At 37.6% G+C, this 17,715-nt stretch overlaps 1 protein-coding gene across 1 annotated transcript in view; it reads right to left on the reverse strand.

The window, feature by feature from the left end:
* ASZ1 (ankyrin repeat, SAM and basic leucine zipper domain containing 1) overlaps positions 1-16,834 on the reverse strand; it is a 79,627-nt gene extending 62,793 nt beyond the window's left edge. The window contains exons 1-4 of the mRNA XM_060020787.1: positions 16,730-16,834; positions 16,245-16,344; positions 12,240-12,362; positions 10,110-10,221 (exon numbers count right to left, since the gene is read on the reverse strand). Coding sequence (XP_059876770.1) covers positions 10,110-10,221; positions 12,240-12,362; positions 16,245-16,344; positions 16,730-16,834 — 440 coding nt within the window. The remainder of the gene's footprint in view (positions 1-10,109; positions 10,222-12,239; positions 12,363-16,244; positions 16,345-16,729) is intronic.
* Between the last annotated feature and the right edge of the window lie 881 nt (positions 16,835-17,715).

A 17,715-nucleotide genomic window follows, 5' to 3' on the forward strand; every position in this document is an offset into this window, starting at 1 on the left:
TTAATAGTTTAAACGTTAGAGGAAAAGACACAGGAATCTGGGGAGAATTGAAGAAAGGAGTGAGATCAAAAAACACTGTGGAAAGACAAGCTAAGGGCTGGCTACAGGTGCTTGGACCTAATACCAGGAGCTGCTAGGGATACAGAATCATGCACTATGTTGTCTGCACTCATGCTGCCTTAGCACAGAGCATGCCATAGTATGCTTTCAATTCTGCCTACTGAAGTATTTTAATAATTTCACAGTCTTTTAAATATACTATTCTGTCTTTTCTTTCAATTTCCAAGCCAATCAATTTTCTGCCTGATTGAGTCAGCTATTTTTGTCAGGCCATAAAGACTTCATCACATCTCTTTAAATTAGTACAGAATTTCCATACAATGGAAGCTCAGCAATAAAAAGGAAAGTTACAATGTTACAATAACAAAGTGAATCAGCTATATGTATACACATATCCCCATATCCCCTCCCTCTTACATCTCCCTCCCACCCTCCTTATTCCACCCCTCTAGGTGGTCACAAAGCACCCAGCTGATCTCCCTGATCTCCCAGCTGCTTCCCACTAGCTATCGATTTTACATTTGGTAGTGTATATATGTTAATGCTACTCTCTCACTTCATCCTAGCTTACCCTTCCCCCTCCCAGTGTCCTCAAGTCCATTCTCGACATCTGTGTCTTTATTCCTGTCCTACCCCTAGGTTCATCAGAAGCTTTTTATTTTTTAGATTCCATATATATGTGTTAGCATACGGTATTTGTTTTTCTCTTCCTGACTTACTTCATTCTGTATGACAGACTCTAGGTCCATCCACCTCACTACAAATAACTCAATTTCGTTTCTTTTTATGGCTAATATTCCATCGTATATATGTGCCACATCTTCTTTATCCATTCATCTGTCAATGGACACTTAGGTTGCTTCCATGTCCTGGCTATTGTAAATAGTGCTGCAATGAACATTGTGGTACATGTTTCTTTTTGAATTATGGTTTTCGCATGGTATATGCCCAGTAGTGGGATTGCTGGGTCATATGGTAGTTCTATTTTTAGTTTTTTAAGGAACCTCCATACTGTTCTCCATAGTGGCTGTATCAATTTACATTTCCACCAACAGTGCAAGAGGGTTCAAAAAGGAACAATTTTTTTTTTTTTTTTTTTTTTTTGTGGTATGCGGGTCTCTCACTGCTGTGGCCCTTCCTGTTGCGGAGCACAGGCTCCGATGCACAGGCTCAGCAGGCCCAGCCGCTCTGCGGCATGTGGGATCTTCCTGGACTGGGGCACAAACCCGTCTCCCCTGCATCGGCAGGCGGACTCTCAACCACTGCACCACAGGGGAAGCCCAGGAACAAATTTTTGATACACACAACATGGATAAATCTTTAAAACGTTATCCTGAGTGAAAATATTCTGTATAATTATATTTATGTAACATTTTAGAATAGCAAAAAATAATTTATAGTGATAGATGTAAGTTCCAGGGACTTCCCTGGTGGTCCAGTGGTAAAGAAACCACCTTCCAATGCAGGGGACACGGGTTTAATCACTGGTCGGGCAACTAAGCCCGCATGCCACAACTGCTGAGCTCAGGCACCTCAGCAAGAGAGCCCACATGCAGCAAACTACAGAGCCCATGCACCCTGGAGCCTGAGCGCCACAAGTAGAGAGAGAAAACCCACACGCCACAAGTAGAGAGAAGCTCGCTCTGCAACAAAGAGCCTGCATGCCTCAACGAAGAGCCCACCTGCCGCAACTAAGACCCAACACAGCAAAAAAATAAAAAAGAAGTAAGTTCCAGAGCACTGGGGAGGGGCATGAAGGAACTTTCTGGGATGACAGAAATGTTCCATGTTGGGGTGTGAGTTACACAAATGTGTGTTTGTCAAAACTGATCCAACTGTATACTGAAAATCTGAATATTTCACTGTATGTAAATTACATACAATAAAAATCTTTACTATGCAATTTCCTCAGTACCATTCAGCAAGACCTCTAATTAATTAAGTATAGGGAGTTCAACAGTTTCTTCTTAATTTTTATTCTTCTATTCAATTTTAGTGGAAACAGAACCAAGTGGTACATTTAAGTGATTCACTTCCATTATAAGATCTAGAATTATTTTCCTGCTTCTAATACTGGTAAAAACCCTCTTTTTCTTTTTTCCATATTCTATGCAAACTAAGCCTGTCTTTTATGTTATATCCATAGAATACAGAAGGGCTTCCATGCTACTTTATATATCGAAAATGAGACTTCTGTGTTCTAGATTAGAGGCTGATCTCTAAAGACTTTTCTATTACTTTAACTTCATGGAACAAGACTACTGATCTCATTTTAGTTAAAAAAAAAAAGTAGTTACAGGTCAACTTCCTTTGCAGCTGGCAAGTATATGACCGTCAAGCTTTCACAAAAACTATCCATTTATGTTTTATGGCTGACTCTTCCCCCTCTTTTTCTTGAGAGGTAATTTCTGTTAGCAGAAGAACTGTTCAACAAAACAGGCTATGTCAACAGCTTGAAAGTAAATTCATCTAAACATGTTTTAACTGAACAGGAGTTCCCTCACATAACCCTTATATTTTCTGGCATTTTGTACATGAGACTAAAACTCCCAACCTTCTAATAGGTTTCAATTTTTGCCACTGCTAATGAATTACCTCTAAAATTCCCCCAAATCTCACTGTACTCTACTGTGTCCTGAGATTTTTTTTCTTTACACTGCCAGCATGCTATCCCCGTAGGTCCACTAATGCTATCCGTATAAAATCTGCAGCCTAACAGCACTATTTGCCATGACTTATTCTCTTTTTAGCTCTATCAAGATCCTTTTTCTGCAAGAAAACACAATTTAATCATTTTATTGCTTTATTTGAGCATTAAAATAAAAGCAGTTGAATAGTTTGTTTTTTCAGGTATTTTTCACATTTGTTAATTAGATGCAGATTACTCTTTTCTTCAGCCATGCTGTAGAATTCTCTATTTATTTTAGTTGACCACATACAAATCTAAATCTTATACTCTTTCAAATTCAGCAAATTCTCTAGAGTTTGAGTTTTGAAATTGTGTGGTTGCCTTATACTTTTAGCTTGAGATTCTAACCTTGTGTTATTTTAATTCAAATGAAATATGTTTTTTCCAAATATTCCCTATGTATCTAGAAGACACCTTCTAGTTCTTAAGGAAATAGAATAGTCTGACAGTGATTTGCTTGGCTTCTCCTTTAATGTGTTTACAAGATAGTAAGTGACTAGGAGGGTTAAAGACTTCAATATCTATAGTATCTTGTAGAAGTAGGAACAAAAATTGAACAGCACCAACAAAAAACAATTTTCCAAGAATCCAGAGAGGCAAGTCTTATCATAAGCCATTGCTAAAAGTACAAATCAAAATTACAGCACCTCAGAGGACAGACAGTAGAAGGAAGAACTACAATCCTGCAGCCTGTGGAACAAAAACCACATTCACAGAAAGATAGACAAGATGAAAAGGCAGAGGGCTATGTACCAGATGAAGGAACAAGATAAAACCCCAGAAAAACAACTAAATGAAGTGGAGATAGGCAACCTTCCAGAAAAAGAATTCAGAATAATGATAGTGAAGATGATCCAGGACTTCGGAGAAAGAATGGAGGCAAAGATCGAGAAGATGCAAGAAATGTTTAACAAAGACCTAGAAGAATTAAAGAACAAACAGAGATGAACAATACAATAACTGAAATGAAAACTACACTAGAAGAAATCAATAGCAGAATAACTGAGGCAGAAGAACGGATAAGTTAACCTGGAAGACAGAATGGTGAAATTCACTGCTGCGGAACAGAATAAAGAATGAAAAGAAATGAAGACAGCCTAAGAGACCTCTGGGACAACATTAAACACAACAATATTCGCATTATAGGGGTCCCAGAAGGAGAAGAGAGAGAGAGAAAGAACCAGAGAAAATATCTGAAGAGATTATAGTCAAAAAAATTCCCTAACATGGGAAAGGAAATAGCCACCCAAGTCCAGGAAATGCAGAGAGTCCCATACAGGATAAACCCAAGGAGGAACACGCGAGACACATAGTAATCAAATTGGCAAAAATTAAAGACAAAGAAAAATTATTGAAAGCAGCAAGGGAAAAATGACAAATAACATAGAAGGGAACTCCCATAAGGTTAACAGCTGACTTCTCAGCAGAAACTCTACAAGCCAGAAGGGAGACGCATGATACACTTAAAGTGATGAAAGGGAAGAACCTACAACCAAGATTACTCTACCCAGCAAGGATCTAATTCAGATTCAATGGAGAAATCAAAAGCTTTACAGACAAGCAAAAGCTAAGAGAATTCAGCACCACCAAACCAGCTCTACAACAAAGGCTAAAGGAACTTCTCTAAGTGGAAAACACAATAGAAGAAAAGAACCTACAAAAACAAACCCAAAACAATTAAGAAAATGGTCATAGGAACATACATATTGATAATTACCTGAAACATGAATGGATTAAATGCTCCAACCAAAAGACACAGGCTCGCTGAATGGATACAAAAAGAAGACCCATATATATGCTGTCTACAAGAGACCCACTTCAGACCTAGGGACACATACAGACTGAAAGTGAGGGGATGGAAAATGATATTCCACACAAATGGAAATCAAAAGAAAGCTGGAGTAGCAATACTCATATCAGATAAAATAGACTTTAAAATAAAGAATGTTACAAGAGACAAGGAAGGACACCACATAATGATCAAGGGATCACGCCAAGAAGAAGATATAAGAATTGTAAATATTTATGCACCCAACATAGGAGCACCTCAATACATAACGCAACTACTAACAGCTATAAAAGAGGAAGTCAACAATAACACAATAATAATAGGGGACTTTAATACCTCACTTACACCAATGGACAGATCATCCAAAATGAAAATAAATAAGGAAACAGAAGCTTTAAATGACACAATAGACCAGATAGATGTAATTGATATTTATAGGACATTCCATCCAAAACAGTAGATTACACTTTCTTCTCAAGTGCACATGGAACATTCTCCAGGATAGATCACATCTTGGGTCACAAATCAAGCCTCAGTAAATTTAAGAAAATTGAAATCATATCAAGCATCGTTTCTGACCACAACGCTATGAGATCAGAAATGAATTACAGGGAAAAAAACGTAAAAAACACAAACACATGGAGGCTAAACAATACGTTACTAAATAACCAAGAGATGACTAAAGAAATCAAAGAGGAAATTAAAAAATACCTAGAGACAAATGACAATGAAAACACAATCTTCCAAAACCTATGGGATGCAGCAAAAGCAGTTCTAAGAGGGAAGTTTATAGCTATACAAGCCTACCTCAAGAAACAAGAAAAATCTCAAATAAACTATCTAAACTTACACCTAAAGGAACTAGAAAAAGAAGAACAAACAAAACCCAAAGTTAGCAGAAGGAAAGAAATCATAAAGATCAGAGCAGAAATAAATGAAATAGAACCAAAGAAAACAACAGCAAAGATCAATAAAACTAAACGCTGGTTCTTTGAGAAGATAAACAAAATTGGCAAACAATTACCCAGAATCATCAAGAAAAAGAGGGAGAGGACTCAAATCAATAAAATTAGAAATGAAAAAGGAGAAGTTACAACAGACACCGCAGAAATACAAAGCATCCTAAGAGACTACTACAAGCAACTCTACGCCAATAAAATGAACAAGCTGGAAGAAATGGACAAATTCTTAGAAAGGTATAACCTTCCAAGACTGAACCAGGGAGATATAGAAAATACGAACAGACCATTCACAAGTAATTAAATTTAAACTGTGATTAAAAATCTTCCAACAAACAAAAGTCCAGGACCAGACGGCTTCACAGGTGAATTCTATCAAACATTTAGAGAAGAGCTAACACCCATCCTTCTCAGACTCTTTCAAAAAATTGCAGAGGAAGGAACACTCCCAAACTCATTCTATGAGGCCACCATCACCCTGACACCAAAAGCAGACAAAGATACTACAAAAAAAGGAAATTACAGATCAATATCACTGATGAATATAGACGCAAAAATCCTCAACAAAATACTAGCAAACAGAATCCAACAATACATTAAAAGGATCATACACCATGATCCAGTGGGTTTTATCCCAGGGATGCAAGGATTCTTCAATATACGCAAATTAATCAATGTGATGCACCATATTAACAAACTGAAGAATAAAAACCATATGATCATCTCAGTAGATGCAGAAAAAGCTTTTGACAAAATTCAACACCCATTTATGATAAAAACTCTCCAGAAAGTGGGCATAGAGGGAACCTACCTCAAAATAATAAAGGCCATATATGACAAACCCACAGCAAACATCATTCTCAATGGTGAAAAACTGAAAGCATTTCCTCTAAGATCAGGAACAAGATAAGGATATCCACTCTCACCACTATTATTCAACATAGTTTTGGAAGTCCTAGCCACGGCAATCAGAGAAGAAAAGAAATAAAAGGAATAAAATAGGAAAAGAAGAGGTAAAACTGTCACTGTTTGCAGATGACATGATACTATACATAGAGAATCCTAACGATGCCATCAGAAAAGTACTAGAGCTAATCAATCAATTTGGAAATGGTGCAGGATACAAAATTAATGCACAGAAATCTCTTGCATTCCTATACACTAATGATGAAAAATCTGAAAGAGAAATTAAGGAAACACTCTCATTTACCACTGCAACAAAAAGAATAAAATACCTAGGTTAAACCTACCTAGGGAGACAAAAAGCCTGTATGCAGAAAACTATAAGACACTGATGAAAGAAATTAAAGATGATACAAACAGACGGAGAGATATACCATGTTCTTGGATTGGAAGAAACAATATTGTGAAAATGACTATACTACCCAAAGCAATCTACAGATTCAATGCAATCCCTATCAAAAATCAAATGGCATTTTTTATGGAACTAGAACAAAAAATCTTAAAATTTTTATGGAGACACAAAAGACCCCAAATAGCCAAAGCAGTCTTGAGGGAAAAAAACGGAGCTGGAGGAATCAGACTCCCTCACTTCAGACTATACTACAAAGCTACAGTAATCAAGACAATATGGTACTGGCACAAAAACAGAAGCATAGATCAATGGAACAAGATAGAAAGCCCAGAGATAAACACACGCACCTATGGTCAACTAATCTATGACAAAGGAAGCTAGGATATACAATGGAGAAAATAGAGTCTCTTCAATAAATGGTGCTGGGAAAACTAGACAGCTACATGTAAAAGAATGAATTTAGAACACTCTCTAACACCATAAACAAAAATAAACTCAAAATGGAATCGAGACCTAAATGTAAGACGGAACACTATAAAACTCTTAGAGGAAAACATAGGAAGAACACTCTTTGGCATAAATCACAGCAAGATCTTTTTTGATCCACCTCCTAGAGTAATGGAAATAAAAACAAAAATAAACAAATGGGACCTAATGAAACTTCAAAGCTTTTGCAAAGCAAAGCAAACCATAAACAAGATGAAAAGACAACCCTCAGAATGGGAGAAAACAGTTGCAAATGAATCAACGGACAAAGGATTAATCTCCAAAATATATAAACAGCTCATGCAACTCAACATTAAAGAAACAAACAATCCAATCCAAAAATGGTCAGAAGACCTAGATAGACATTTCTCCAAAGAAGACATACAGATGGCCAAGAAGCACATGAAAAGCTGCTCACCATCACTAATTATTAAAGAAATGCAAATCAAAACTACAATGGGGTATCACCTTGCACCAGTTAGAATGGGCATCATCAGAAAATCTGCAAACAACAAATGCTGGAGAGGGTGTGGAGAAAAGGGAACCCTCTTGCAGCACTGCTGGGAATATAAATTGATACAGCCACTATGGAGAACAGTATGGAGGTTCCTTAAAAATCTAAAATTAGAATTACCATATGACCCAGCAATCCCACTCCGGGGCATATACCCAGAGAAAACCATAATTCAAAAAGATACATGCACCCCCAATGTTCATTGCAGCACTATTTACAATAGCCAGGTCATGGAAGCAACCTAAATGCCCATCGACACACGAATGGATAAAGAAGATGTGGTATATATATACAATGGAATATTACTCAGCCATAAAAAGGAACGAAATTGAGTCATTTGTTGAGACGTGGATGGATCTAGAGACTGTCATACAGAGTGAAGTAAGTAAGAAAGAGAAAGACAAATATCTTACATTAATGCATATATGTGGAACCTAGAAAAATGGTACAGGTGAACCGGTTTGCAGGGCAGAAGTTGAGACACAGACATACAGAACAAACGTATGGACACGAAGCGGGGAAAGCCGCGGTGGGGTGGGCATGGTGGTGTGCTGAATTGGGCCATTGGGATTGACATGTATACACTGATGTGTATAAAATTGATGACTAATAAGAACCTGCAGTATGAAAAAATAAATAAATAAAATTCAACAATAAAAAAAAAATTACAGCACCTGTTGAAGTTTACTTCAGTAAGGTATCCTGGAGTTCCTAATTTCAAGGTATAATCAGATTCAAAAGGTATACCTAACTAGGGATTATATTGTAAATGAGAGAATAAAAGTTCCTGTGAATTGATTTGCTAAGAATTCGCAGGTAGTTTCTTTCCCAGTTCCTTTTAAATCTTAATTTGTTAAATACTGATTATCCACTCCATAAGCTTTGACTTTTCTCACACTGGATTTTTCAAGCTTGGCACTTTTGACATTTTGGGATGGGCAATTCTTTGTTTTGAGGGGCTGTCCTACACATTGTAGGATGTTTAGTAGCATCCCTGGCCTCTATCCATAAGATGCCAGCAGTGTCTCCCAGATGTGACAATCAAAAATGTCTCCAGGGACTTCCCTGGTGGAACCATGGTTAAGAATCCACCTGCCAATGCAGGGGTCACGGTTCGAGCCCTGGGCTGGGAAGATGCCACGGAGCAGCTAAGCCCCCGTGCCACAGCTACTGAGCCTGCGCTCTAGAGCCCGCGTGCTGGAACTGCTGAGCCTGAGTGCTGCAACTACTGAAGCCCGTGTGTGTAGAGCCCATGCTCTGCAACAAGAGAAGCCACCACAATGAGAAGCCTGTGCCCCCCCACGAAGAGTAGCCCCAATTTGCCACAACTACAGAAAGCCTGCGTGCAGCAACGAAGACCCAATGCAGCCAAAAAAAAAAAAAGTCTCCAGGCTTTGCCAAAAATCCACTGGAGGACCAAATAGACCTTGCTTGAACCACTCTACTAAATCAAAATCTCTGCCTCAGAAAAGATCTGGGAATTATCTACAGCTGTACAGTACCTTCCAAAGCTGCTATACAGGTCACAGAAACTAAGCTAAATTAGAAAATAACTTCCAGAGTAAAGCGTAGTTACTTCTATATATCAGGCATTATAATTCTATTCACACTAGACATTTTCTATTGGATGGGCTACTTCCCTCTTGCTTCATTTTGAAGATTAAATAAAACAGAAAGAGCTTTAATAGGAAGTTGGAGCCAGACAAGAAGGAAGTCAGTGATAGAAATTTGAAATAATATGATTCATTTTGTTTTTATTATTGACATTTTAACAGATGCAAGATACATTCACTGCTTATCTTCTATGCATCTAGGCACTATTACATATATAATATAGTTAACTGGAAAAGTCTTGGGAAAATGGAAACATTTTGATATAATTTTGGAATTCATAGTATCTGTGTAAATTGTTTAGTGGGTCTGTGCTTTATAGAGAGAATACTAAGAGGCTTTACTATTATAGCTCAATTATCATATTCTTTTGAGTGTGTAATTCAAAGGAAAATGATACAGTTTATTGTTGTACTTTCCCTCTCATTCAACTTCTTAGGACATTCCTCTAAATATTAAAAATTGAAAGACTACTTTAATGACATGCCCTTCCTTTGATATTCTTGTACAATTGGAACCATGACCTTATGACTTATTTTCATTCATCAGCTATGTGGCCAAGTAAACACACACTGCTCATGATGTTTAAAAAATCATGCTGTCAAGTGTTTAACATAATCAAACAAAAGGCTGATAATCAAAGAAAAGTATCTTCATCATTTTTGAACAAATGGTAAGGTTCTTACCTACAAGCAACATTTGGATCAGCATTTCTTGAAAGTAGTAGCTCTACACACTTCAAGATCTGTTCCTCTGAGCCATGAGCAGAACATGCAGTTATCAAAATAGTTTGCTTATCTATAGTGAAAGGAAAAGTGAGGAAAACCCCACACACATCAGAAAGTGTATCTAATTAACTTCTTTTATCATTCAAAAGATTCTAAATATTTATTGCATTCTTAAAATTCTATAACCTATTTCCAAATCTCTTGTTCTTAGCGGATAACTTTGTATTCCTTCACCAAAAAATGAGCTCAGGGATGAACTATCAATTTCCAAAGTATATCTACAATTCATTCACTAATTTCCTTTCCCTATTCTCATTTCTTCAAGAGAATAGGAAAGTGGTTCAGAGCATGAGCTCTGTGCAGATTTACTGCCTGGAGTTGAATAGTTTTTGGTTGATTAAAGTATGCCTTGAACACATGGTTAAAAAACAATGATTGATATTCTCTGATTTCACTTCTTTAGTTCTCACTCATTTGACCACTCACTGAAATCTGGCTTACGCCCAAACCATCCTACTGAAGATGTCCTAACTGCTACATGTATTGGTTTCTTTTTAGTCCTTTTCTACTTGATCTCTCTTAGCCCATCCCATTTCCTAAAACTCTTCTTCCCTTGGCTTCTATGGCATCAGTGGAGAGCAGGGTAAATTAAAAACCCAAACAAAACAAAAAACAATTCTCAAGTAAGAATTGGGGAATTAAAAATAGGTCATGCCAGCCATGGTTTACATTTGTGGTTCAATATTGACCAAATATAGAAATATAGATTCTGGTCCCAGTTCTGTCACTGATAAACTGTGATTCCAGTGATATCTTAGTAGACCTAACTTACATATAAGAAGCTAAAGCCTGCCCTCCACCTGAGGGGGTCTATGGGATACATAAAATAATTTATGTGAACATGCTGGGCAAAATATAAAGTGTTTTATAACTGAAAGGTATTCCTCTTATTACACGAAGCAGAAAAAGAAAACTATTAATCAGTTTTTTGAGCACAACATTTTATACACTTTCAAAAATCTCATTTCTAAGTATAGCTTTCATTGGGAGATTGTTTTTTTTTTCTTTTTAGGCCACGCCATGTGGCATGTGGGATCTTAGTTCCCCAACCAGGGATCGAACCTGTGCCCCCTGCATTGGGAGAGCAGTCTTAACCACTGGACCACCAGGGAAGTCCCTGGGTGATATTTTTCTTTTTTTCCGCTGGGTGATATTTTTAAATGACATAATAAGAAAAACCTACCACAGCAGCAGATTAAACATAAAATTGTCAATAAGACAAGAATTTATATAAAATATATAAATGAGAAAAAAACAGAAATGATTTTACAAATATCTAATGTAGTACAAAATTAATTCTAAAATGAAACCTATACCTGAATTACGAAATGAATTGTCTATTGGGAACCTGTAGAAAATAATCAGTAATTCAATATAATAATTAAATAGCATTTGCACATATACTCTTATTCTTCAAAAGCAATCAAAGCACTACTGACAAAGACAGAAACAAATGGATTTAATAAATTATCTTTGAAACAACTTTACGTGATATAATTCAGAGTTGAGCTGTAAATTCCAAAGACTGATTTTCAAGCAATTTTCCACTAAATTATCAGCTTTTCAGTGTTTTCTTTCAATGCATTTTACCTTAAAAATAACCAAAACTCTCTAGCATAGAAGTTAAAGGTATATAGTAAGAACACAACCATTTATAACGATAATATAAATGGAATCTACCTCTTTGGATAGAAGGTTTTTCAAAATATCTATGGTTTCTAATTTGTTTTTTATGTTGTTTATATAATATAACTAATAGGAAGATTTTTTAAAAAAAACTAATGTTTTTCACTTTGCTTATTAGCTGCTTCGGAATCAAGAAAATCACAGTAAAAATAATCAGTTAAGTTACGTCAAATATCTTAACCTTATTACAATTGTTTTCAAGAGCAAAGGTTTAAAGTGAATATATGAAAACAGAGCATGGAAAGTATATATCACCACCCCCAAACAGAATATAATTAGGCTTCTAAACAGAGAAATATACAAAGTACATTTTCACATATTTAAATATTTAAAACATCTTACCCTTATCAAAGCTTGCATTAGCACCTCTGTCCAACAGAACCTGAAGCAGCGCTACATTGGAAACACTGGCAGCATACATAAGGGGAGTCCACCCATAGCGAAAGCTGAACTCTACACTGAGGCCTGTCAATATAAAGACAAGGTTTTAAAACCTCCCCCACCAAAAAAAAAAATCACTGTCACCTTAATATGTTTAAAGTACTTCACATAGTGACATACACTGTGTACTTTATAATGGAAGGGAATTTCTTGGTAATAATGGCTTCAGAAAAATAGAAAATTATATATGAACTTTGATAAAAAAGCTAACTTCAGTTTCACTATAGTTCACTTCAGTTTCACTATTTTCCAAGAGACTGAATTTGTCAAATGTTTTTTCATATAATATATATTTATATTAGAACAGGTTTTTACATGCTTCCTTTTTCTCTCTAGGGCAGTTGGAAAAAGTTTCACAGATAAAAAATGTCTTTTTAGTTAGAATATTATCATACATCTCTATGGTGGCAAACATATTAACAAATATTGTGTAAACAATATTGTGTAAACAAATATATTCCTTATTAAAACTCCTTTACCCTCCTTCCCAACGCAAAATTTAACCATGGGTTACTGGCCAAACATAAGGTTAAAAAGGTAGGTTAGGGTTAAGAAATGTAGACTATACTTTGTGATCCAGGGATTTACATCATTATACTCGTATTATAAAGAAAATGTAGGTACCACTGCTGAGAGTGGGATAGGAGGCAGGGAGAACTGGTTATGAGGCTGGAAGTCCATGCAAAAGTCAGAGCAAGGGCAGCAGAGAAAAAGAAGAAGAAATACAAAAGGACATTTCAAAGGCAGGGTTATTGGAATTTAAAATTACTTTGAGGAAGAGGAGTGTTGGAAAAGAACAAATAGAAAATAACTATCAAGTTCTGCTTTGGACAAATGAACGAAACAGTGAGCTAGAATAAGGAGAGGCACAGAAGAGATATCAGGCCTGAGGAGCAGGATAAAGTTTTAAATAGCCACCATCCAGAATGAGACAGGAAGGGATGGATAGTAACTGTTAAGAAACGATGAGAGCCAGCTGACCTTAAAATCCTCAAACAAATCATTAATGGTACAAATCCCCGAAGTCATCTGATTTTCCCCGATAGCACTGATTAGTTTAGTCACATAAAAAAGAAAAAAAAATGGTTGAACTAATCTAGATTTGGATCTAAGACTGGGGAAGAGCATAGAAGATACGATACAAGGACAAGATTATAAAAAGGCAGTGAACATAACCTATTACATTTATGTAAAGCCTTTGCTATAAAGAGATCAAGATGTAAGCGGCAAACTCTCTCTTCAACCTAAGAAATATCTGCTAATCTTAAGAAAAGAAAAAAAAAAAAGAACGTTTTTCTGTTTCAAAGAAGGAAAACTTCTATGTCAAAACCACTGAATATAGGCTTCCTTATATATACCTTACAATTTACAGGTTGTAGTCTCTGGCTCTAAAGTGTTCCATCTGCAAAGATGAAGGTCATATCACTGAAGGAATGGAAACTTGTTAGGGAGAACTCACTTTTTTTCTGTAGGAACACTAAGTTACTGAAAGACTATATTTGTCAAATTCCCAATTGTCTAACTTTAATTGATATAAAGTGCATGATAATTCCTAGGACAAAACAACAGAAAACTGTCTTAGTATATATATATATATATATATATATATATACTGCTGACCCAACTTGTCTTCTCTAACAAATTTTCCTCTTTAAATTGCTGCAACTGAAAGCATATGAACGAGATCAGAGAAAAGATCATTTTGTTTTCTCATTATTCTTTCCTTATTGACCTTACTGCTCAAAACTGTGACAGCAAAAGTAAAAAGGAAAAGATGTGAAGATAAGGCTAAGCAAATGTGGCATTTTAGTATAAAAATTCTTAATAATCATCACCTCTAAGCTCAAAAAAGTAAATTATTAAGCACATATTATGTTCTAAGCATACTGCAAAAAAGATAAGTTTAAAAGGATTGACACAATATATTTTTATAGCTCAACGACATTCAAAATAACACTAAATTGTTTGGGGGTATATACATATAGTAAAAGTATAAAGACGTACATAGGAATAATAAATACCAACTATAGGAGAGTGGTAATCTCCAGGGGGAAAAAGATAAGTCGCCATACATTTTTGAATGTCTAAAATATTTAATAATTTAAAGAGAACTGAAAATGTTAGTGCATAGCAGAAGAACAAAAACCAAAGACTGCTAAAAATGGCTGACTCAAAAGGAGGTTTCATATTTTTATTAAACTTCCAACTGGTGCAGGAATACGTATGGCTTTGAAAGGCAAAAAAGTAAAAATATTTTTTAAAGTGTTAAATAATGACATCTGGAAGGAAATCAGGAAATACTAAAACAAGAGTTACGTGTGAAAATGAGACTTCAGAGGTAATACGGGTGAAAGTGGGGACAAAGGTGTTTCTCTACTTATACCTATTTGTTATTGTTTTTTTAAAAGGAAGTTAAAATTTTTTTGTAATTAAAGACAAATTTTAAAAGGCTGACGAAACACTTTACCAGTAGGCTCTTTTCAATCCTTTCAAGAGCCTCCAACACTTCAGTGCACCTAGTCCCACTACTCCCAAGGCAAACTCACTTTTCTAAAACAAATTTCTGCCTATTCCATCCCATCCAACACTATGCACACTCCTGCACGTGTTCATATCCTAGTATTAGGCCTCTTTCAATTATTCCAATTTTATTCAATTTAATTTTTTAATTACAAATTCAAGTTCCATTGTCCACAAAGTCACACGATCCTTCTTACTTGTTACAACGGCTAATATTTATATAATGCCTATATGTTCTAAGACCTGTATATAGTCTCTCATTTTAATCCCCCCCCCCAAAAAAAACCCTTTGATACAATGCATCCCGGTTTTTAAAAGGGGGTAATTGAAGTTTAAGAAGTTTCCTAAATTGGTCAAGATTACAGAGCCATCAAGTGGCAGGGCTAATAATCAAACCCAGAACTGTACTGTTTCCAAAATGATTTACTTTCCACTAAACCATGCATCTCTAGCATAGAAGAAAAACATTTTGCTATATACAATTTTGTATGTGAATGTTTTGTGTTTACAGGTAGACAGTAGATGCTTGTTACTCCTTTGATAATTTCAGTCATTATCAACAACTCACACTTCCATGTCAAGGTAATTTTAAAAAATAATATTTAATTTAATACACAGAAAAATGTCATGGGACCCAAGACAGAATTATAATGTTTTTATAAAGAAATAGATGCTCTGGGAGTTCAAATGACTTTCCCAAGGAAGCACACTGAGTAGGTGATAGGCTGGAAGAGGTATCCAGATAGATTCCTACTTCATTCTCATTCACACACTGACACAACCAACACAGGCAAAGAACATAACTAAAATGTACATAACTAGAAACAATTCTTGAGAAACACATAATAATAATTATAGACAAGTAAATGCTGAGCAAAGTAAGTAAGGATTATCAAAGTGGGGTAGGATTAGTCAGACTAGACCTTTTGAAGGAGGTGGAAGAACTGATGGACGGTGTCAGTGTGGCATTCCAAATTTGTGTTAGAGGAAGAAAATAAGGCAGAGAGAACTGAGTCAAGTAAGACATGTAGGACACTTGAGATACTAACATTCACTGTGCTTCCATTAGAAAAACAACTCAAACCTTTTAAAATAAGGAACCCTGGGGCTTCCCTGGTGGCGCAGTGGTTGAGAGTCCGCCTGCCAACGCAGGGTACACGGGTTCCTGCCCCGGTCCGGGAAGATCCCACATGCCGCGGAGCGGCTGGGCCCGTGAGCCGTGGCCGCTGAGCCTGCGCGTCCGGAGCCTGTGCTCCGCAACGGGAGAGGCCACAACAGTGAGAGGCCCGCGTACCGCAAAACAAATAAATAAATAAATAAATAAAATAAGGAACCCTTGTGAACTGAGACAACTGTGTTAGGTTGAAACTGTCCCTTAATTCTCACCAGAATCCAGGAGCTCCTCGACCAATGAAACATCTCCTGTAGTCAAAGCTTTCTTAAATGTTTCGTGCTTTTCTTCAATGGCTAACGGTCCTTTTAATTTCTAAAAAAGCAGAAAGTTAAAAAATTTTCCTGTTACACATACTTTCATTTCCACTGCATCGGGAAACAATAATGATCGAGTTTTGGTACATCTTTTTTTGGGGGGTGGGGGTGGGGGGAGGCAACATCCAAAGTTTGTGACTAACTCATAACTAAAATTATCTTTGGGTTATGATGGGTCCAAACCTAAGCAAAGAGCTACATCGACAACCTAAAGAAGCGCATTTGATGGAAAGCACAGTAGGGAAACTGCGAATTGGTTTGGAGTCCGAAAGCCTGTATTTACACTGGAAAAAAAATTAGGGAAACACAGGCGAGGAAGTAAGAGGTTTCATGGCCAGGGAAGACCGATCCAGGTGCGGCCAAGACAAGTCCTCCTTCGCTACCTGAGCTGCCCGGTCGAGATACCCAATCTCCCAGCCGTCATCCTCGCTCTCGCTACTCTCGCCTCCACCGGCCACTGCCAGACCGCGCAAGGGACCTGCAGCCATGGCCGCCGCCCAGGTCCCTACAAAATCGGCCGCTCGCACGCACGCACGCACGCCCGCCTGCTCCCTCTGCGCCTGCGCACCGGAGCGCGTAAGGCTGCGCGGGAAGGCTGTGCGGGCAAGCGCGACGCGCTAGCGTTGGGGCCTTGGGCCCTCAGGCGCAGGCGCGTGAGCGCGCGCAGCGACCCGGGTTCCTTCCCGCCAGTCGTTAAGCCCTTGGGAGAGGAAAAGTGGTCAGTGTGGCGGGGCGAGCGGAGCTGATCTCCTGGCCAGTGCTTCCAATTCCTTTCAGGGGTCTTACCGTACATTCTTTTTAGGGTATTTGCTTAATGAAATTCTTGCTCTTTAAGGAATGCCCCACTTGTGGCAGGAGCAGAATGGGGATTTAAATGACGCGTAAGACTAGGCTTTCGCTTCCATTCCCTTTACCTGTCCCCCTGCCAAATCCACTATCAAACATGCGTCCCCTGGCCAATGCTGTTGGCCAGAATACCTCCCTGAGGAACATCACCCATACGTTCAAGGAGCCGGCAGATAAATGGGAGCTGACAAAGGAACCAGGAGAATTCGTCCTTTAAATTTCATGGGATCTCGGATCTCATCGTAGATTTAGAAATTTCGGAACATCAAACACTCCCCAGATGGGTAGTGTAGATGCCTTAAAGGAAATAATCGAGAAAGGGGAGGAGTGGGGAAGAGAATGCATCAAAACAGTTGGGAAGGGCTTCCCTGGTGGCGCAGTGGATGAGAGTCCGCCTGCCGATGCAGGGGACACGGGTTCTAGCCCTGGTCCAGGAAGATCCCACATGCCGCGGAGCGGCTGGGCCCGTGAGCCATGGCCGCTGAGCCTACACTCCGCAACGGGAGAGGCCACAGCAGTGAGA

Source organism: Delphinus delphis, chromosome 9, assembly GCF_949987515.2.
Source record: "Delphinus delphis chromosome 9, mDelDel1.2, whole genome shotgun sequence".
Taxonomy (NCBI): domain Eukaryota; kingdom Metazoa; phylum Chordata; class Mammalia; order Artiodactyla; family Delphinidae; genus Delphinus; species Delphinus delphis.